The 20,567-nt window shown below is 37.8% G+C and overlaps 3 protein-coding genes across 11 annotated transcripts; all 3 read right to left on the bottom strand.

The window, feature by feature from the left end:
* Positions 1–3,373: 3,373 nt before the first annotated feature.
* On the bottom strand, positions 3,374–9,941 carry LOC110860949 (zinc finger protein 16). Of its 7 annotated transcripts, none has more exons than XM_035860752.1 (11): positions 9,761–9,936; positions 9,202–9,683; positions 7,644–7,730; positions 7,226–7,543; positions 7,126–7,147; positions 6,510–6,900; positions 5,718–6,060; positions 5,070–5,192; positions 4,966–4,987; positions 4,136–4,538; positions 3,374–3,738 (listed from the first exon to the last, which is right to left on the bottom strand). In XM_035860752.1, exons 2-11 carry the CDS (start codon positions 9,656–9,658, stop codon positions 3,571–3,573), a joined length of 2,334 nt encoding a protein of 777 aa, XP_035716645.1. In that variant the 5' UTR covers positions 9,659–9,683; positions 9,761–9,936; the 3' UTR covers positions 3,374–3,570. The 7 variants fall into 7 exon arrangements, 6 of the variants coding, with proteins under 6 accessions (XP_035716645.1, XP_021965755.1, XP_035716646.1 ...); XR_004837426.1 differs by lacking the exon at positions 3,374–3,738 and adding exons at positions 3,749–3,890; positions 3,975–4,056 and having other exon boundaries at positions 9,202–9,938; XM_035860754.1 differs by lacking the exon at positions 3,374–3,738 and adding exons at positions 4,644–4,791; positions 4,874–4,879 and having other exon boundaries at positions 4,397–4,538; positions 5,075–5,192; positions 9,202–9,941.
* Positions 9,942–10,083: 142 nt separating this feature from the next.
* Positions 10,084–12,865, bottom strand: LOC118439424 (zinc finger protein 563-like). Its single transcript, XM_035860724.1, has 6 exons — positions 12,690–12,865; positions 12,121–12,580; positions 11,754–12,032; positions 11,656–11,677; positions 10,869–11,262; positions 10,084–10,461 (listed from the first exon to the last, which is right to left on the bottom strand). The coding sequence occupies exons 3-6, from the start codon at positions 11,944–11,946 to the stop codon at positions 10,291–10,293; spliced, it is 780 nt and encodes a 259-aa protein (XP_035716617.1). The 5' UTR covers positions 11,947–12,032; positions 12,121–12,580; positions 12,690–12,865; the 3' UTR covers positions 10,084–10,290.
* Positions 12,866–13,592: 727 nt separating this feature from the next.
* LOC118439454 lies at positions 13,593–20,386 on the bottom strand. 3 transcript variants are annotated; one of them, XM_035860767.1, is made up of 6 exons: positions 19,893–20,386; positions 19,758–19,829; positions 17,026–19,428; positions 15,323–16,945; positions 14,689–14,922; positions 13,593–14,091 (listed from the first exon to the last, which is right to left on the bottom strand). In XM_035860767.1, exons 4-6 carry the CDS (start codon positions 15,761–15,763, stop codon positions 13,774–13,776), a joined length of 993 nt encoding a protein of 330 aa, XP_035716660.1. In that variant the 5' UTR covers positions 15,764–16,945; positions 17,026–19,428; positions 19,758–19,829; positions 19,893–20,386; the 3' UTR covers positions 13,593–13,773. The 3 variants fall into 3 exon arrangements, with proteins under 3 accessions (XP_035716660.1, XP_035716658.1, XP_035716659.1); XM_035860765.1 differs by lacking the exons at positions 13,593–14,091; positions 14,689–14,922; positions 15,323–16,945 and having other exon boundaries at positions 19,893–19,989; XM_035860766.1 differs by lacking the exons at positions 13,593–14,091; positions 14,689–14,922; positions 15,323–16,945 and having other exon boundaries at positions 19,758–19,826; positions 19,893–19,977.
* Between the last annotated feature and the right edge of the window lie 181 nt (positions 20,387–20,567).

Below are 20,567 nucleotides of genomic sequence, written 5' to 3'. Positions count from 1 at the left end.
CGGCCTACACTGTTTGATATGCAAACCAATTAGATCAAACTGTAATTTTTTTCTACTTGAAAATCTGAAAAACTGCTCCTCCCTGATCATTTTAAGTGGAGGTATGTACTAGTGACAAAGTTTCCAGCCAGGGTTGCACCGGAAGTGCGATCAAAAAAGGGTCCATGCACGTGGACATAAAATTTCTGTGGCCTCAATTCATTGAATATTAAGTAGAGAATGCGTGAGAAAGCAAGCAATTAATCAGGTATTGCCTACACCCCTTAAAAAACGCTCCCTACAATTATGGCAAAAGAGCTATAAACGAAGCTCAACCATTTGATTGACTAGGAAACCCCAAAAAGCTTTCGTAGGTTGGGCAAACTACTAAAATCGAATTTCACAACTAATCGAAGGGTCATTAAAAGAGATTTGGACAAAATGAAACAGATAAACAGAAACAGAAAATAAAACTACCTGAGTTAAACGTGCGTCACATCACTAATTGCTACATACTTTTTGCAAAAAAAGCTGTGCAAGAACCACCTTGCTGGAGGTAGGGACGAACCTGTGGTCACAATCGACCAAGCTTTGTTCAGGGTAGATGACCTGAACGCGACAAGGTCAGTTTGTTGTACGTCGTGGAGAAAATGTACGAATTAGCTACTACTTGAGATGGACTTTTTTCAGGACTAGTGGTTAAAAATAATTCCTCAAAAGTGGCTGGAGATGTTTTCATCAAGGAAAAAGCGGTTCAGACTTGAAGCTGAGACTAAGGGTCATCGGATCGAGCAAATTAATTATCATAAAAAAATTCATTTGTGGCTAAGAAAAATTGTTGGAAATTTCACAAGTTAAGTGGCCCATCTAGGTATTTGTAGAACTTTGTATCAACATTTTTAATATCATGCACATTATACAGTATGTAACACACTTAATGCTACGATGACATAATTTGTATATCGCCATGATCTCACTATTTGTAAAATTGCAAACTCCTTCCAAAAATCTCAAAAGTACTTATACAATTTCCTCGTTACCAATTTTTAATTTTGGAGACAGGTGAAAGGCCACTATTCTTATTCTAAAAAATCTGAGGGGCCAAAATAAAACTTCGGGGATATTTTTTTTAACTTTCTAATATTTTTTATTGCATCCGACATGCGTTTTGAAGGAAAATGAGCTTTGGTTGGACCGTGTACGATTTTTTTGACGCGCACAGGATTTTTCGCCAAGGACAGGTGTGAGGTCAAAAATCGCCACCGCGGCGAAAACTCGAAAACTGAAATATACATTTGTATATCCAGTATTCAAACTTATATTTAAGTTTTCGAATTTTCGTCGCGGTGGCGATTTTAGACCTCACACCTGTCCTTGGCGAAAAATTCCTGTGCGTGTCAAAAAAATCTTACACGGTCCAACCAAACCTCATTTTCTATCAAATCGGATCGGATTTTCAATATCGGATTTTCCTTCGGATCCGATAAAAAATATTAGAACAATACTAAAAAAGTTTTAAAAAAATATCCACGAGGTTGTTTTTTCGACGTCTCAAATTCGTTCAGGAAAATAATCGTGACCTTTTACCTGTCTGCGATATTAAGAATTGGCGACGAGCAAATTGTCCGTATATGCTTTTGAGATTTTTGCACAGCTTGAAATTGAGCTTGAAATTTTACAAGTAGCAAGATGATGGCGATATAAAAATTATGTCATCGTAGCATTAAATATGCTACATACTGTATCTATTTTCAGAAAGTTTGTTGACTCCCTCCCCCGAAAAAAAATATTGTAAAAGCACACGAGAGTCTCAGAGAAAGCCCCAGGCATCGGGTTTTCCAACAAACTCGGGTTTTTGGACAATGCCTTCGTATTTAAGCGTGATACGAAAATGAATCTCTTTCTTCGAAAGCACAGGTGTCAAAAATCAAATTAATTTTCTCAAATGTGGTCTTTCATGTTAGGATTATTTTGTTGAGTTTATTACCTTAGTTCCTTGAAAACCTAATGAAACCCAAATCAAAACCAATTAAACCCCCTTGTTATTTTTATTGAAACCCTCGGTTTTTCTGTACCCTGCAAGAAATAGAAACACTGCGCCAACTCCAACGTTCAAAACAAAAATTTTAAACTCAGGTGGGTTCAAACCCCACTGGATTCTTCGTATTTTTTTATATTTACTTTTTGGAGAAAATTGTTTTTTTTAACAATTCAGAAATTTTTAAATTTAAATTCGAATGCGAATTAAACCATCCACATCGGAAAAGCCGTAGCCACTTATCAATTATTTATAGTTATCCATATTTGTTTCTTTTAATTGGTCATGTACTTCCCGAGTAAATCCCTCAACTTTAATATCAAGCCCTGAGGGAAGACTATAGCTAGTTACATTAATCACGTTAGTTCGTTGTATTGATTTGAACTGTACAATTTCAAGATTTCAACAAAATCGGAGTATCACACTTCAAAGTATCGTATTCTGAGTGAAGTTCTGGTAATGTTTGGTTTAATTTCTTGGTTCTTTCAAGTTTTGAACCTTTTGGATACAAATTTGCATTTCCGCGAGATTAATCATTTACACTTTCAGTTCGAGTATAGGTTTTAACAATAAAATAATTGTTGAGCAACAATAAAATAATGTAAATTGCTGTTGAAATGTATAGTATATAATTGTAAATTTTTAACAGGGAATTTATCTCATGAGGAAAGTTAGGGGCGCAAGAAAAATTTTGCCTAGGGCGCAAATATACCCAGCCCGGGCCCTGGCCATCCCTGCAAAATTCCTGGTTCTGATGAGAACTATAATTCTTATTTGTGCGAGAAAATTCAAGAAAAATGGAACATTTTAGAGGTGGGTCATCATATTCATCAAGAAGTCATCCAGAAATTTTTAACGAATATTCGTTTGATAAACCGGTGGAGAGTAGCTTGGTTGATAAACAGATAAGCACGAGAAACTCAGGATAGTTTGAGTTTCGCGGTGGAAGGGTCCACTTTTTGTAGGGGTGTGGGACATTGTGTTACATGAACTGTTTAACATAGTGTAAGAGGCCCCTTAACCGGCTTTAGTAGATTTATTTTGTTTTGATTTTGTCAGCTGCTGATTTCCTCGTGTTTTGAGTTTGAGTCGAGGCCGGCTGCATGAAAACGGGGAATCGGATAAAGAAGTGAATCATATCGTAGTTTTTCATAGCAATAATGCATTTGCAAAAAACTGCAGATTTTGGTGATTTTAGCGTACCAGTAAATCATGCAATAAGTACGATGTAGCATAGATCTATCTATGTTCTTGCATATCAAGTACTTTTATTGGTATTTAAAATGTATGTATGTATGTATCAACCTAAAAATTTACGTGGTATTATTCATGAATTTTGTACTACTGGTAAAATTCAGTTCGTCATTTTTAAAACTTTATTCTGCATTTGAAAAATTGTGTGCACAAATGCCAACTTTATTTACCTGTAAGAATTTGTATGATTTGGAATATTGTTCATAAAAAATTGTCATTGTCATATTTTCTATGAAAAAAAAATTAACTAAAATAAAGTCAGTCCTTTTTTACCCTATTTATTTTCAAGTAATTTAGAGTTATGTACAGCTGTGATTACTGAGAACACTCGAGCGGGTGAATATTCCCCTACAGATGGAGCAAGAGTAGCACTTTTCGCTATGTTCCCGTCGCTGGTGGTCTATCCGCAGGAGCGTGTTTCGGAACACATACGGACAAAATGGGCAAACGCAGTCCGATTCTGCGCCCTAAGGATAAAAAAACGTATATTTTAAAATTATACGGAACGTGCATATATTACGTCACCAGAAAATGACCGTTTTTATCCTCTTCTCTTCCCAATCTTACTCATTCTAACAATGTGTAGGCATCAAGGAGTTTTCTCCGATTTTGACCGGTCCTTAATTTAAATTTTTAAATTGTTAAAATTGAAAATTGTACACCTTATTAAAAATAATAAAAAAATACTCGAAAATTCCCCCACCGGAAAATTCATAAGTACGGGGACGTTTACGTATTTTCTTGGAAAATTGGCCCAAACAAAATCCGAGAAAACCACTTTATGCCTACGCATTGTATGCAAAAAACAATCAACCCATCTTTTCAATGACATAATATATGGACATTCCCTCCCTGCATTTGTACCATTTTTGGCGAGTCGCATCCCACCAAATGTGTCACCCAGTCAGCCTCCGAGTCAATCTTCGTTCCGCATCCGGACGGACAGGACGTCTTGTCGGGAAAGTGGACCAACTCCACGTGCCGGTGCATGCTTGGCTTCCATTGGAACAAAGTTGAACACATGGGACAAGGGTGACGCTCCGTTTTTGGTTTTGCCGCCCTTGGAACACTGTGACTTTGGCGCATGTGCGCTTGCAACATACTCACGCGAGGAAACAGCCTCGGACAAAGGGTGCATTTCCGACCAGCCCTGGGATGAACTTGGAACCTGTGTTGGAGTAATCTTGTCTTGGACGGGAAAGTCTGCCCGCATGTGATACATGCCACTGGTTGGGCGGGTTTGGGGGGAGGTCTTGGGGGGTCAGGACTGTAAAAAAATGGAAACTTTAGTTTTTAAAAAAATTTAAATTCTTCGTCAAGTTAGAATTTTTATACCCTAGGAATTTCAAAATTTATCGATTTAGATAATTACCCAATTCAGATTCGATACGTGTTTGATGGCACTTAAAAAGCTGAATTTTTCAAACTTTTTCTGCGCAAATTGTACAATTTCCCCTATACCAGATAAGGGTAAAAACATGATTTTGCGTGATTCTCGTCAAAAACTCAAAAATTGGAACCTACATATTTACATTTTTGAAAATTAACATTCGTCTTAATGGAAGGAAACCATGAAAATTTTAATTATAAAATTATATCAACCTCGTTCTAAAGAGAAATATAAAAAAGTACAATATCAGTCCAAAAAATAACAAATCCTCAACATTCCAAAACCATTTAAACTTTATACTCACCGCTTTTCCGTCGTTATTGGGCCTAAGCAAATATGTAAATATGCAAATATAAATTTAGACAATTTTAAAACCACCGTTTTTTAACGAATTGTATTGAATCTCACCATACATAAAGGAACAAGAAATAACCTCGTCCGGATGAATATTCTTGTTCTTCATGTGGCGAATGAAATTGTCCTTTTTCCCAAACTTTATCCCACATTTAACGCATTCCCACTCTTTTTGTGCTAAAAATTCATTAAAATAATTATAATTATGCAAATTGTTACTCATTCACAATTCATAAATTATGTAAGGCAAAAATCGCGATTTTCTAAAACTCCCCGCTTGCCCTATCGCGTTACGTAATTTAAAAAGGTCCCCACTCATTCTTAAGGTGCATTTGTATGCGGGTTTTGACTTTGATTTGTTGCGTCTCAACTTTCCCTTCTTGATAAATTGATAATTTTTAGGTTTATAAAGTTAGGAGTCTAGAATTTTCATTATTTTCTTCCATGAGAAGATATTTACTTATTATTTTTCATCTATTTCATATTTATTTCGTCATCGAAGATAAAAAATCGAAATTCTTCACTCGTAACTTTGTAAACTTAAAAATTATTGATTTTTAGTATTTTTTAGGTGCATTAAAATCTTCATATTGTAAAAAAAACCCACGGAGACGATTCAAAATCTCCATTTGAATATATGGGAAAGTTGAGACACAACAATTCTAACTCAAAACTCGCATACAATACCACCTTAAAACTCACCCGAAATTTGGAAGTCTGGATGAATATTCTTATTCCTCATGTGGTTCTTGAGGCCCAAATACGTGCCAAAGGTGACGTTCGGTTGGCACATTTTGCACACAAATTTTGCTTCAGTATCGACACCGGCTTCCCACGAATTTGGAACGTCCCCCTCCCCCGTGGTCGTGGGGGCAGTTATGGCACACCGGTGACCACTGAGGATGGTCTGAGTGGTAAAACTTTGCCCGCAAAGAGAACACGGGTACATATTTTCAGGATGGACGCGCAACCGATGTTCAATCTGCAGAAGGACGTTGCGCAACACGGCGGGACAATATTGGCAAACCAAGTCAGATTCCGTACTCTAAAAAAAACACAAATTCCGCCAATTAAAAAAAATCACATTTTACAAAATACAAAAATTAATCTTAACAAATCCCTCGAAATCAGCACATTCTTAATAAATTGTGAGAATTTATCTGCACGACAAATTTCTCGCAAATTTCTGGTCGATTAGAAAATTTGTCTCTCAGAATTTTAAAATAAATTCCCAGCAGGCGGAAATGATTAAAAATGGGCTGATTGGCCATCAATCTCTACTTTAATTGAAACATTCATATATTACGTTATCAAAAAACCGCCAATTTTTACACCACCTACCCACCCCCACCTTCCTTATCCTCCCCATGTTAGATAAGCTTACCACGAGCGAGATATGCGATACAAAACCTGTCAAAACTACCCACGAACTTTTTGAATCAAAAATTATGATAACGGAAAATATGGACGTTCCCTTTCAGATTTTGCTTTTACCATTTTTGGTGAGTCGCACCCCTCCAAATGCGTCACCCAGTCAGCCTCCGAGTCAATCTTGACTTGACATCCGTACGGACAGGACGTCTTGTCCGGGAAATGGACCCGCTCCACGTGCTGGTTCCGGTGTATCAATTTGGCAAAGGTTCTTGCACACATGTCGCAGGAATAAAGGCCTTCTGGGCGGGAGACGGGAACCTTGTGATGTCTGCGCATGTGCATCTGAAGGGCAATTAAGCTCGTGACGTGGTGCGAGCAAAGGGCGCATTTCCGCTGGAGATCGTCATGAGAAGAGCGCTTGTGTCGGTACATGCCGCGGTACGAGGTGAACCTCTGGTCACAGTGGGGACACGAAACTGGCTTCCGTTTGGGGGGGAGGGGGCGTCTGTATCTGAAAAAAGTGTAAAAAAACTAAATTAGATCAGCTACATATCTGACTTCGAATCATTTGATTCGGTATGCAAATTTTTTAACGGAAAGATTCGGATTCGCCGAATCGGAATATCCCGACGAACCCAATCCGATTCGGCTCGTATGCATATTTTTTCAACGGATAGATTTGGGTTCGGTTCGGATAGATATTTTTCAACCGAAAAATTACAAATTTTTTACTCACCTCTTCGCCTTCTTCACTAAAGCTGTGGAAAAATAAATTTAAAAATTTAGGTGGGTATTTTAACCTCGTTTTTATGCATTATTTTCATAATCCCACTCACCCGCAATATCAGCCTCGGTGAGGTCCGCATGAATTTTCGCCGTTCTCAGGTGACGCTGAAGACTGTAATTCCTTTCAAAGGAGACGTTGGGTTGGCAAATTGTGCACGTAAATTTGGATAAATCTTCGCCCTCAGAATTTACAAGGTTGGAGTCCTGGTCGTCATTTTCAGAAATGTAGTCGTCGTCATAGACTGGCTCGACTTTTATCGCGAATTCTTGCTCGTCTTCAAGGCCTCCAGGTAATTGTAGGTTATCTTCATTGTTCGAAATCTTGACGGGAGGACGGCCGATATTAGCGGCGGCTTGGTAGGAGAGTTCTGTATTAAGCGAATTTAATGGATTGACGTAATTGTAATTAATTAATTAATTAAAATTTAATTTAATATGAGCAATCGAGTAAATTATTATTTAATTTACCACTAATTTTGAAGTCTTCCTCCTCTTCAAGGCATCCTGTCAACATTTGGTCGTTCGCAATACTGTCCGCAGCAATTTTAAAGGCAGCTAGTGAATATTTTAAAATTAGAGTACTTCAAAATTTAAAGTAAATATGTAAATTAAATCGTATTAAATTAAATTGTGCATAAAATTATATTTTAATTTGACACGAGTCAATTAGTCGCATAGATAATTTTTGGAAAACATTTAGTTAACCGTCGGTCTCCGATAGGGTTAAGTGATACGTCATTTTGTTCAGTTCGACGAGCTGAACAAGAATATCGAAACTCGAATGCGCGGAAACGCTCCGTTCAAAAGTTATGGCGGGTCAAAGTTTGAAATTTTTATTGCATTTTTGGACGTTTCAGAGAATTCTACGACTTTGTCTCACTTTGCCCCAAAGCGGGAAATTTTTTGGGGTATATTGAGATTTTGGGGTAAGGTGAGATTTTTAGTTTTTATTCCAGAATATTGAATTACAATCATTTTACGGCACGGCGGGAGGGGTTTCGGGGTACTTTGAGACTTTTGGGGTCATTTCCTATCCAATTCCCCAATTCTAGGCAGCACGTCTAGGTAGCACTTCTACATAACTATCCCAGGTAGCACTTCTAGGTAGCTCTTCTAGGTAGCACTTCTAGGTAGCTCTTCTAGGTAGCTCTTCTAGGTAGCACTTTTATGTAGCTCTTCTAGGTAGCACTTCTAGGTAGCTCTTCTAGGTAGCACTTCTAGGTAGCTCTTCTAGGTAGCTCTTCTAGGTAGCTCTTCTAGGTAGCACTTCTAGGTAGCACTGCTAGGTAGCTCTTCTAGGTAGCATTTCTAGGTAGCTCTTCTAGGTAGCTCTTCTAGGTAGCACTTTTATGTAGCTCTTCCAGGTAGCACTGCTAGGTAGCTCTTCTAGGTAGCACTTCTAGGTAGCTCTTCTAGGTAGCTCTTCTAGGTAGCTCTTCTAGGTAGCACTTCTAGGTAGCACTGCTAGGTAGCTCTTCTAGGTAGCACTTCTAGGTAGCTCTTCTAGGTAGCTCTTCTAGGTAGCTCTTCTAGGTAGCATTTCTAGGTAGCTCTTCTAGGTAGCACTGCTAGGTAGCTCTTCTAGGTAGCATTTCTAGGTAGCTCTTCTAGGTAGCACTGCTAGGTAGCTCTTCTAGGTAGCACTTTTATGTAGCTCTTCTAGGTAGCACTTCTAGGTTGCACTTCTAGGTAGCACTGCTAGGTAGCACTTCTAGGTAGCTCTTCTAGGATTTGATGCATTTTACATTTAATAAATAACATCCAAATACCACCTTACCCCAAAATCTCAATATACCCCAAAAAATTTCCCGCTTTGGGGCAAAGTGAGACAAAGTCGTAGAATTCTCTGAAACGTCCAAAAATGCAATAAAAATTCAAACTTTGTCCCGCCATAACTTTTGAACGGGACATTTCCGCGCCTTCTGGCTTCGATATTCTTGTTCAGCTCGCCGAGACGAACAAAATGACGTATCACTTAACCCTATCGGAGACCGACGGTTAACTAAAGTCTAGCCTAATTTTTTACCGGTAATTTTTGCAGGTTCATTTCGCCCTTTATTGAACAGTCCGTTCCTGCTGGAGATGACGGCACGGAGAGAAATGGTAATATTTTCAATCTGCGTGGACAACTTGGCCAAGGAGAGGATCGCGGAGGAGCAAATTTTGCAACAAAATATGGCAGGATGATGGTCAGTTTGAAAAATGAGAGAAATTTGCTCCTGATTTAGGACGAATTTGGCAAGAATTTCCATTTCCTGGACGGCGAGAGGGCGCAGATTCGTCGATTCGGTGCAGATTGAACAGGAAGACGTTAATAATTCTGGGGGTGAATTATCTTCCTCAGTTTTCAGGGGAAAGTTGTCATCTTGTCGTGAGGGGTCAAAATTTGACCTGTGGATAAGGACCGTGGAGGAAAGTAAATCTTGCAAAATATGTCCTCTCCCTTTTTTCTGGGATTTCAAAAGCTCGTCTTCTTTCGACATTTTACCCGTAAAAAAGAATAACGGCCTTTAAAATTTTCAATATGAAATAGAAATTATCACCGGTAAAATTTATTATCGTTTAAATTTCTCCAATTTACACACCTGAGTGAGATTAAATAAGATAAGTGAAAATAAATTAACTATTCCAATTGACCAAATTTTAATTGACAGAAGGAGTAAAATGAGTTTAAATTAAATTAAATTCCACCGACTTTTGCGTAAATTTATTTTGCTTTTGTCAGCTGCTGATTTGCTCGTGTTTTTGTCCGAGGGCCGCCTGCCTGAAAACGGGGAATCTGACAAAGGAGTGAATCGTGATGTCGTGTTTTTCTACTTTGTCTTCTCGCATTTTTTTCATGAGTATGAAAATTTGGAATGAAAATGCATGTGACGAGTACATAAAAACACAAATTTGCGAGATATTCTTATATTTTTTCCAATATTATATTTATTTTTTTCTGAGTTAACATTCTGTTCAGTCAGTGACGAAGCTAATTGTCTCACATACAGATTTATGTACATGTATTCACTTTTTTAAAACATCATTTTCCATTTTTAAAAAAAGGAACAGTATTTTCAATTTTTAAGCATACCTAAGCTAAGAATGGCAAGTTCTCGCTCATGATTTTCAATCAATCTGCGCAGCGATGATTATTTACCAGCATTTTGAAAGTGAATCGTCTTTCGCAAATGGCGCATGCGTAAGTGGTTTCGGGATGGACGCGGAGGCGATGTTCCATCTGCAGAAGATTGTTGCGAAACATGGCTGGACAATATTGGCAAATGCGCTCCAATTCTGCACTCTGAAAACAAAATTTAAAAAAAAATCACCAATGAAAATCTTATCTTGGATAAAAAGTTAATTAAAATTTCAGATTTTTAACCCTTTTTGCGAAGTCACTAATTCGAAATCAAAATTAGCACTGATTTCTCGCCTGTAGGAATTTAGGCTAAAATTTTGAACGACAAATTTGTGGAGCAGGCCGGTGCCAATATTTTTGAAAGTATATTCAGATTTTGACACTTTTTGAATAAGCAGATTTCAAAAAAACCTTCAGAAACTTGTCGAATCTGGCTTAAAAATTCCACTAATCACCTCACCAAGTGCACATTTATCTTTCAGAATTTTAAAATAAATTCCCAGCGAGTAGAAATCATTAAAAGTGTGTTGATTTTGCAGATTATTAATGTCAATTTTTTTGTTGTTTACCATTTTTGGTGATTCACACCCCTCCAAATGCGTCACCCATTCAGCCTCCGAACCAATCTCGGTTTCACAGCCGTACGGACAGGACGTCTTGTCCCGGAAATGGACCGCTTCCACGTGTCGGTTCTTGATGGTCGGGGTGACAAAGGTTTTCGCACACATTTCGCAGGAATTGCTCTCTTTTTTGAGTGATCCGCTGCTTACGTGGCGTTTGCGCATGTGCCTCTGCAATACATTCGCGTTCGGCAAGATTTTCGAGCAGAGGGGACACTGCTGCTGGACGGGGACCCATTCGTGCGCGAGGCGTTCGTGTCGGCGGGCGCCGAGGGACGAGAAGAAACTCCTGGGGCATTGGGAACATGGAAATTTCTTATGTGTTGGTTGGAAATGGACGACTCTGTACAATAAAAGAATTGAGAAATTTATATTTCATAATATTTCATAATTTGAAACTCGAATATGTATCTCGAAAATTGAGCAAAAAGTAATTTGCGAAATTTGCGTGATTTCGCTAAAATTTTGGTGGAAAACGGTGCACGTTGTTTTCGCAAATTTACCCAGAAATTGGGTACCTATGTTCTTATTTCGCAAAGTCATCCTCGACCTCAAGAACAAGAGAAATTACAGAAATCCATGGAAACAATGGCAAAATATGTAGGTATTTTTCGTAGATTTGCGAGATTTGCAAAATATTGATTCGCAAAATATTTTGACAAATCTCCCAAATTCTAAAAGAAAAACTGGGAGAATGAAAATACACTATAGAAAATCCACTGAAATTTATGCTCACCCTTCTGTCCGGTTTGCCACATCTTTAAAAAGAAATTCACAAAATTAACATATTTTAATTACATTTTTTATCAATTCTGTGGACAAGTATAATCTCACCCGCGTCAGAAACATCGGGATGAATATTCTTGTTCATCATGTGGCGCTTGTAGTTGGTAGAATTGGAAAACGTGGCGATAGGTTGGCATATTTCGCAGGCGAAGTTTGATTTTTGGGAGTCGGCATGGGAATTCGCAATATTGGGGTCGTCCTCACCTTCCGGCATGTCCACTTCGTAGAGAGGATCGGACATGATTTCGTCGTCGACGTCGGCATAGGCCGGCTGAACTTTTAAGGCGAATTCTTCTTCCTCCTCAACGTATTCATTGTTTAATTGTTCTGTAATTAGTCAATTAAATCTTGCTAAATTGAAATATAACTTTACCATTTGACTGAACATTCTTAATTTAATAAGGTATTTACTTACCACTGATTTCGCCCTTTATTGAACAGTCCGTCCCCGATAGAGATGGAGGCGCGTAGAAAAACGGCGATGTTTTCGATCTGCGTGGACAACTTGGCCAAGGAGTGGATCGCGGAGGAGCAAATTTTACAACAAAGAATTGGCGGATGATGGTCAGTTTGTAAAATGAGAGAAATTTGCTCCTGATTTAGGACGAATTTGGCAAGAATTTCGACTTCCTGGAGGGCGAGAGGACGCAGATTTGTCGATGCGGGGCAGATCGAGCAGCAAGACGACCTTGATAATTCTGGGGATGAGTTATCCCCCTCAATTTTCAGGGGAAAGTTGTCATCGTGTCGGGGGTACGTTGCGGGGACAAAATTTGACCCGTTGAGACGGACCGTAGAGGACGGCAAATGTTTCCAAATGGGTCTCGTATATTTTTTCGTAAAGTTGGAAAACCCGTAGTCTTTCGACATTTTACCTGCAAACAAAAAAACAAACGGCCTTTAAAATTTTGTAGTTTTTCAGATGGGAAATTAAAACTTTCAATTTATGCATTATGCGATTACAATTAAATTACACGCACTAACTCTTTTGAATGATTAGCTATTTATTTGAATTGGCTAAACAGCTGCTGATTTGCCGTTTTTGTGACGCGCGTAAACCGGGGAATTTGACAAAGTAGTGAATTGTGTCTAGTGGAACTTCCACTGGTGAAGTTAAGGTGAGCTTGATGAGTCATTCCTGCGCATAATTCCGCCCCATGTTTCGTGTTTCCTTATGAAGAACTTCAAATTAACTTTTCGGCGTTAATATTCAATGAAATTTAAATGATATAACCTCAAAATATTCTATATTTTAAACTTAACACAACTTAACTTAACTATAGATTGGGTTTTAGGAAACAAATTCCCTTCCTGTGAGGGGCAATAAACAGGCTGTGTCACCTATATATGAGATAACTTTGACTTGAGGAAAAGGCTGGATCATCTAAAAAGAAACGACGTACGGTCGCCTCTGTAACAGTGGTAAGCAACGATTGTAACTTCTCGATGGCAATAAACTATTGAGGAAGGAATATGTTTTCCAAACAGTTTTGTTAAGTTAAAAATGTAGAATATTTTAACGTAATAACATTTAAATTCCATTAAATATTAACGCCGAAAAGTTAATTTGAAGTTCTCCATGAGGAAACATGAGACATGGGGCGGAATTAGATGCACGGGAATGACTCAGCAAAGCTCACCTTAAGACTTTTGGTTTGAAAAACAAATGCGTCGCACCTTACGGTGCCTAAAAGTATAATAAATCTTAAATGGTGGTCTCGTCCCAACGTATGCTCACATATTTGGACCAAACTGGTGTCCATTGATCATAAATTTAATTAGAATTACATTTTTAAACGGCAATATCTGTAAAATGCGCAGATTTGGCAGATACATATTTGCATGAAAAGAGGATAAAACACGCCCCAAGGCCGACAAATTTTAAACATCCAAATTTACTGCTCGACCTATCATGTAATGCATAACATCCATTAAAATATTGTTTTACTTATTTTATGAATAAATTATTATTTCAAAAATATTATGTATTATTAATATTAAACAAAAACTGTATTTATTCTTTCATAGTTTCCACAAACTTGAACACGCCCCAAAAAAACTCAAAAATCTATCCTTTCATCCCTATCGTTTTCTTCACACGAAGCCCCCTTGGACTAAAATGCTCCACCACGACGAACGCTTTGTTACCTATCATTTTACGAAATTTTATATTTCCCGCCAGCGCATACTCCACCCCCACGCTTCCCTCCTCGGGGGGATCTACCGCATTGCCCAAAACCTCACAAAGTACGGGCCACTGGGTACTTGGATGGCCGTCAAGTTCCGCGCCCCACTCAATTTCCACTGGAGGATGGTACATCTCGCACACGTGGCTCCGCGGCGCTTTATCAAACACACTTTGAGGACTGATCCGGTCCAGGGTTACCTGTTCAAAAAAACTGTTTTCATTCATCCCGAGCGATTTCTGGGTGAACATTTTCATTCACATTCAGTCATTTTCTTCATTTCAAACGCATTTCATTTCACTTCATCTGACTTCATTTCTTCCTTCCTCCCATGTGTTACGCACAGGGCTTTCTAATTAATTGGTCAATCTAATTAATTATCTAATTAAATAACATGTTTAAACTAATTATTAATTAGTAATTAACCTTAACTAGAACTACTGAAACTAGATAATTTAAACTACTGATTAATTAGAAAATCACCAATTAATTCATCAATATTCTATTTAATTGGCTTCATTAGCAACCTGAGTTTAATCACTAATTAATTAGACGAAATATTTTCCTTCTAATTATCAATTATCAATTAATCAGAAATGTGGTTAATCCAAAGAGCTCTGATTAAGCACAGGGTGATGAATGAAACGAGTGAGAAATCCATTCATTCACAATCATTCATCTGAAATGACTGAATCTTTCACTCATTTTCATTCAAATTCCAGGAAATTCATTTTCATTCGGCATCATTCTTAATCGGATGAATGAAAGTGAACAGGTATGGGTGCAGGGTTACATACCAGCTCGGCGCAGAAATGAGGTGGCCCCTCAGTAAAATTGTGGGCGCCCCGGCCTTGACGAGTATCTCGCAATTTACCACGACCCGCGTCCAGTTCACCCAGATCGAGGGGGTAGAACAGGTCGAAAAAGGGTGCATGGAACACTTTGCAGATCGTGCCCGGTCCCGGGGTGGCGGTGGTGAGGGTTGCCATTGTGTGAGGGAAGGTGGCATTCTTGGTCACGGTGATGTTGGTCTAAATAATGCGAATTAAAAATTGTTAATTACATAATCTGCATTTATTTGTCCTGCCGAGGGGAAAAAGTTTGCGGGTTTTACATACACACATATACTTACCTGTTTACCTTCATTCATTTGACTAATTATGAAAATAAATTTCCCCTCATTTGCATTGTCATTTCAGGGCGAATGAACTTGAATGAAAGAATTGTTCACTCCTTTCATTTTTCAACCAACGCTTAATACATGGGGCGAAATCATAAATGAAATCGGATGAATTTAAATGAATTTGAAAGAATGGAAATATTCAATCAAAAATCTGCATGACTAAAGTTTGAATGAAAACCAAAGTTTTGAACGGGTACGAATGACTGTACAATATTAAATATACTGATTGTACATATGTGGTCGCCTACCTCAAAGAACGTGGCATGTTGCCCCTCCTCATTCACCAACCAATGCACCGCGGACACATTCACGACCCCGTACTGCGGGCGCTCACCTGGGGACCACGCCCGCTTTGCGGGAAATTTATACTTTGCCGTGTGAATCTCTGTATAAACCCAGTCCGTCGTGGAGATAATGCAATCGGGGAAGAGAGGCCCAAAAGTGTCATTTATCCGGACCAGGGCCGCCGTAAATTCGAGGTGCACAGGTCTCCAGCCCATTTCCAGATAGGTCCCCTGCAATCCCGTGACCGGAAGTTGCTCATAATTCGGAGCGTCTTGTCGAATTTCGCGCCAAGGGGCGCAGTTGTAAGTGGTTTTCCGTTCCAACCAAAGCGCACGCCTCCCTTCGGTTCGCAACAAATGGGGCAGAATCAAGAGAAATGTAGAGACTAAGGTGGTGTAAAACATTATTTAGTGTTGTTTTATGTTGTTATTAAAAACTTTGCCTTTAATGTTTTTAACCTTTTTTTGAGCAACTTTTATTTTTACGTGTTACAAAGTTGGGGTCGGGGAAGGGAATGAGCACTCAAATTTGTAAATGCACTTACTAAATAGTTAGTTACCCACAAATGCACTGTTTTTGTTTTTGTCCCTGCGCTTCAAACATTTGGTTTCCCAATTCTAGTCGGGCACATTGTATAGAATTTAGATTTAGATATTGCATGTTTAGGGTTCGGGTGAGAGACTTAAATAAAGGACTAATAATTTTTTTTACTGGCTACAGAAAGACTAAAAATATACAAAGTGGTTGGGTAGCAAGTTAAACTTTTATATATAAATATGTAGGATGAGGAGCTCTTTCTTTAAAACAAAATTTAAGACGTTAAAACGGAGGTGTTAATTTCCAAACCCCACATTTTCACGATTGCAGAGCGGTGAGGGAACGTGTACTAATTTTTATCTGGGGATATTTTAGAATAAGTTCTTTTTGTTTTTGTTGAAGGAAAATATTAAAAATAGTTTATTATTATCAGACAAAAACTTCATTTATTCTACAAAATTTCCATTAAGTGGAAGATCCCAAAATGAAAAAAATCAATGCCTTCCTTATTGTCGTTGCATTAACTCGAAGCCCCCTTATTTGGACGAAAATACTCCACCACGACGAACGGTTTACCATCAATCATTTTACGAAATTTGATATTTCCCGCCCAAGCATACTTCACGCTTCCCTCCGGATCGGGTTTAATGCTCCAAATCTCACAAAGTACTGGTCACGGAGAACTCGAGTTCCTTTCAGATCTAGGATTCGCTGCCCGTTCAACTTCCCGTTGCCCGTCGTACATTGGACACGTCCTTGCTTGCGGGTTTTTGCTAAATACACTTGGAGGTTTTAGGTTGTCCAGAATTTCCAGTTCGACGCAGAAATGTGGGGGTCTCTCGGGAAAGTTGGTCGGCGTCCCAGTCTTGCTGAGAACGTCGCAATTTCCCACGACCACGTCCACTTCCTCCAATCGGAGGCGGGAAGAGGGAAAAGGGGCTGAATGCTTACAACCCTTCGGAGATCGTGCCCACTGCCCGGTATGGGGATGGAGATCGCAATGATGGCCGTGGCGCCACGAAAGGGAGCATCGTGTAAGCTATGTTTGTCTAAAATTTAGTAAAATTATGAAATCAGCAATCAGTAAAATATGAAATTATGAAATGATTTCGAAATATGTTCAACTCACGATGTGTTTTTCGAAATAAAGGTCTTACGGAATCTAAAAATCGGCAAAGTTTAATTTTAAAGTTAAAAAACTAACTGGATAGTTACTTTTTAGTCCTGGTTGAGAGAAAACCGGTGAGAAACATCTGCCTATTGAGACTACTCAATTTTTTTAAACTCCTGGAAACACCATGTTTATCCGATAGAATGGAAAAGAAAATTAGGATGCTATCTTTATATATTTTTAGATACCTTTAATTTTTAGATTTTCTTTTTTGTCCACCTGTACATGTCGAAAACTCGTATCTGTCCTGACGCACCTTGCTACGTTGAAAGCGTCAACTTACCATTCAATGTGTCTTTATGTAGGAGAGATAAATCTGCAGATATGCAAATTTACATAATATTACGCTAAATTTTTTTATGTATTTGTTATTTAAGTAAAACTTCATTTTACTCAAATTATGTAACTTAAATATTTGCATTCGATGAATTAATACCCACGAGCCTATTATCTAGCTATCTATCACAGGGTGCAATCAAGCATTGGCAACATTCAAAATTCACGCAATTACCAATACAAAATTTTCGGATAAATTCTTACTTCCGATATGTTTACTTTACACGCATTTATTTAACTTATTATTATTTTATTATTTATATGCAAAGATATTAATTATTTCAATCATTCTTGCCCGTGTCGCCAACCACGGAACCACACTACATATACTTAAATACAGATATTAGTTGTAATGAAATATATATGTACAATCGATTATTATCAAGTAAATAATTATGTAAGTATGTGGAGTTAATTAATTACATGCACATTAATTACATTAATTAAGATTAAACAAACCTAAAAAACTTCATAAAATTTTATAAAATTAACTACTAACATGGATGAAGTCGATATAAAAAATTTGGGATATTCACGAATAATTATTGTATATAGTATTGATTAATAATTCAACACAAAATACTCTGGCACAAACCACCACACTTTTCAATCATTTAGATTTAATACACCCAAATCACACGCTTCTTACATCCTACTACACACTCTCGCATTCCGAGAATCATCAACACTTATGTTCTCATAAGGGTCCAATCCATCAAATATTTCCCACCTTGGATTTAAATTTGTAAACGTGGTCACAATTCTTTTGTCAGAGCAATCTAACACTTCAGGAACTAAGTTCTCACGAGAATTTGTTGAACACGGGCACTTTTTGAGCAAGTAAAGTGTCCCCATGATCTCGGGAGGTAATGGGACACGAAGATCTACCACTGTAAGGCATCATCCATGCAGGAAATATTTATATAAAACTCCTGCACAAATTCCAAACAATATGTCCTCTCTGAGCCTCTTAGCATTACAAAATATCTCATCTTTCCATAGTTTCGAAATCACTAATTTTTCCAACGTGGGAAATTGCGTGGAATATGGATAATCTGTTCTGGTAAATTTTAAATTTAACACGGGAACTATTACCTCTGGGGTGGCAAAATAGTTCATATAATTTGGGGATATGCAAATTTTGAAAGATTTTAATTTTGGTAAAGTCTCGGGCAGCTGAATTTCTGAAATTCTCTGTAAATCATGACAATTCCGGGTAACGTTACAAACAGAGTTAATTTTTAGTCTTTCAAGTTTATCTGCAAACGTAGCAAGAATTACATCATGATCGGTGGAGTTATTAAAAATATCGACGTTCAACTCTATACAGGTCAGAGAAATGGATGGCCTTAGTATCTTAAGAGTAGTTAATTTGTCTAATCGGAGTGAGATTGCGTAGATCGACATGCGATTTTTTGAGAGAAAATAGTCCACCATTTTTTTCGGAAGGGTTCCACATTGTAAAATTTTAAGGTTCGGGAATAGTGCAACACTTCGAAGGAAAATTCTCTGGTCGGGGATTGAAACTAATTCGCCTCGGTTTGAGAACATCAAGTCGATTTCGAGCTTCACAACTTTGGGAAAGGTGAGAGCATTTGTGGAACTTGTGGTTTCCAAAGATTTCGTTTCATATTGAACGAAAAACTTAGGAAAGAAACGCAGACAAGTTAAATTAGGGCAATTCGTCAATAATGTCAAAATGTGTGAGCAAATAGATACTTGGGGGAAGTAATCCAGCTTTAACTCTGTAATTGCAGCGGAGACGTTAATTGAGAAATTTTGTAAAACTGAGATCTCTTGGAAGTTAAGATTTTCGAAATTAAAACCTGTCAAAGTTACACGTTTGTAGCGCTTGGTTTGGACATTGCTGACGTCCAGGTAGGCGGCCATGTTCTCTGGAGTGAGTATGACGCGTTTTCGAGAAACGATTTGCTCTCTGGCGGCTGCTTCCCATCGGCTGGAAACAAATGTCACTTCGTTGACGAGATGGTTGGTAGGGATGAAGGACATTATCTCGCGTAGAATCTGGAAATTAGATAAAGGAAAGATTTTATTAAATTTGCAAGACCAAAATTGTTTACTTCTAGATATGCTTTTACGGTCTCAGGAATATGTAACTTCGATTTATTGTCTAATTCATCAACTTTCAAATAAATTGTTCTTCAAGCGACAGATTTAATATTTTGCATGAAGTGTAGCACATTATAGTCCTTACATTTCTTTAAATCTGTTTTCGCATTCTCTATATAAAGAGTCCTTAAATTATTTACGATTGTTGCACAGATGTCAAAATTAGGAAATAAATGAACTCAATTTTAAACAAAACTGAAATTAATTAAATAAACAATCCCAACCTCAGGTAACGAGAGGGCCAGGTGGGTAGAAATACGGTCCTTGTGTTGAGCCAAATCCATCTCAGGAAACTTCTGGAGGCATAAATTGGTCATAATAACACTTTATTATTAAAAATTTAAACAGATAATCAGTACCTTGGTTATTTCCTGATGTAAAATCCTAATCCAAGCTGTAGATTTGCTTTGCTCGTCAAAATCAGACTGAAAGACGGAAAGGTTGTTAGAGAACGAATGCGTGTTATTATTTATCCGTATTGATATACACAGCCGGGATATACAGATTTGTGTATTTCAATATTGTGGTGGAACGATGTCAGGGTCAGATATATAGAACCAACATTAGTTCCTTTTCCAAACGATGGTACTTTCATTCAACGTGGAACGAGTTGGAGTTAAGGGACGGATTTTGAAGGTTGGGGAATGTAGATTTAGAAGGGGCAGGAACCCTGCTGAGAAAAAGGTTGAATCCACCTCAATTCCGAAATATTTCACTTACAAAATGTGTACTTATTGTGAGCCTGTTACACATAGCTGTGTTAGCTGGTTTGCTGCATGAATCTGACATATTTTCTAATTTATGAATAATGCGTTCAAAATTGGTACTATTGCTAATGATAATGATAATGCTAATATTGCTAACTATATGATAATGATTATTAATATTTATGCAAACATTGTATTTAGTTAATGTCTATAGTATTTAAATATTATTATACGTATTCGCATATCTAAATAAATATTTGCTGACATAATATTTTCTTGGAATAAGTGTATATGTAAATATGACTTTATGTGTCTTACTTTGATATG

This window comes from Folsomia candida, unplaced genomic scaffold (assembly GCF_002217175.1).
Source record: "Folsomia candida strain VU population unplaced genomic scaffold, ASM221717v1 Fcan01_Sc036, whole genome shotgun sequence".
NCBI classification, from domain to species: domain Eukaryota; kingdom Metazoa; phylum Arthropoda; class Collembola; order Entomobryomorpha; family Isotomidae; genus Folsomia; species Folsomia candida.
The sequence above is the reverse complement of the archived record's forward strand: the minus strand, read 5'-3'. Positions and strand labels throughout refer to the sequence as shown.

What these genes read in the sequence shown, in the direction of transcription:
- LOC110860949 (XM_035860752.1), bottom strand. Translation starts at nt 9,658, where the DNA reads ATGTCGAAAGAAGACGAGCTTTTGAAATCCCAGAAAAAAGGGAGAGGA. An exon ending in GGAAGACTTCAAAATTAGTG is followed by an intron (nt 7,544 to 7,643) that starts GTAAATTAAATA and finishes CGCTTAATACAG; the next exon opens with AACTCTCCTACCAAGCCGCC. An exon ending in TTCTTGTTCCTTTATGTATG is followed by an intron (nt 4,988 to 5,069) that starts GTGAGATTCAAT and finishes ATATTTGCTTAG; the next exon opens with GCCCAATAACGACGGAAAAG.
- LOC118439454 (XM_035860765.1), bottom strand. Translation starts at nt 19,817, where the DNA reads ATGGATTTGGCTCAACACAAGGACCGTATTTCTACCCACCTGGCCCTC. An exon ending in TGGCCCTCTCGTTACCTGAG is followed by an intron (nt 19,429 to 19,757) that starts GTTGGGATTGTT and finishes TCTAATTTCCAG; the next exon opens with ATTCTACGCGAGATAATGTC.
- LOC118439424 (XM_035860724.1), bottom strand. Translation starts at nt 11,946, where the DNA reads ATGTCCGATCCTCTCTACGAAGTGGACATGCCGGAAGGTGAGGACGAC. An exon ending in TCCCGATGTTTCTGACGCGG is followed by an intron (nt 11,678 to 11,753) that starts GTGAGATTATAC and finishes TTCTTTTTAAAG; the next exon opens with ATGTGGCAAACCGGACAGAA. An exon ending in GGTGTGAATCACCAAAAATG is followed by an intron (nt 10,462 to 10,868) that starts GTAAACAACAAA and finishes TTTTGTTTTCAG; the next exon opens with AGTGCAGAATTGGAGCGCAT.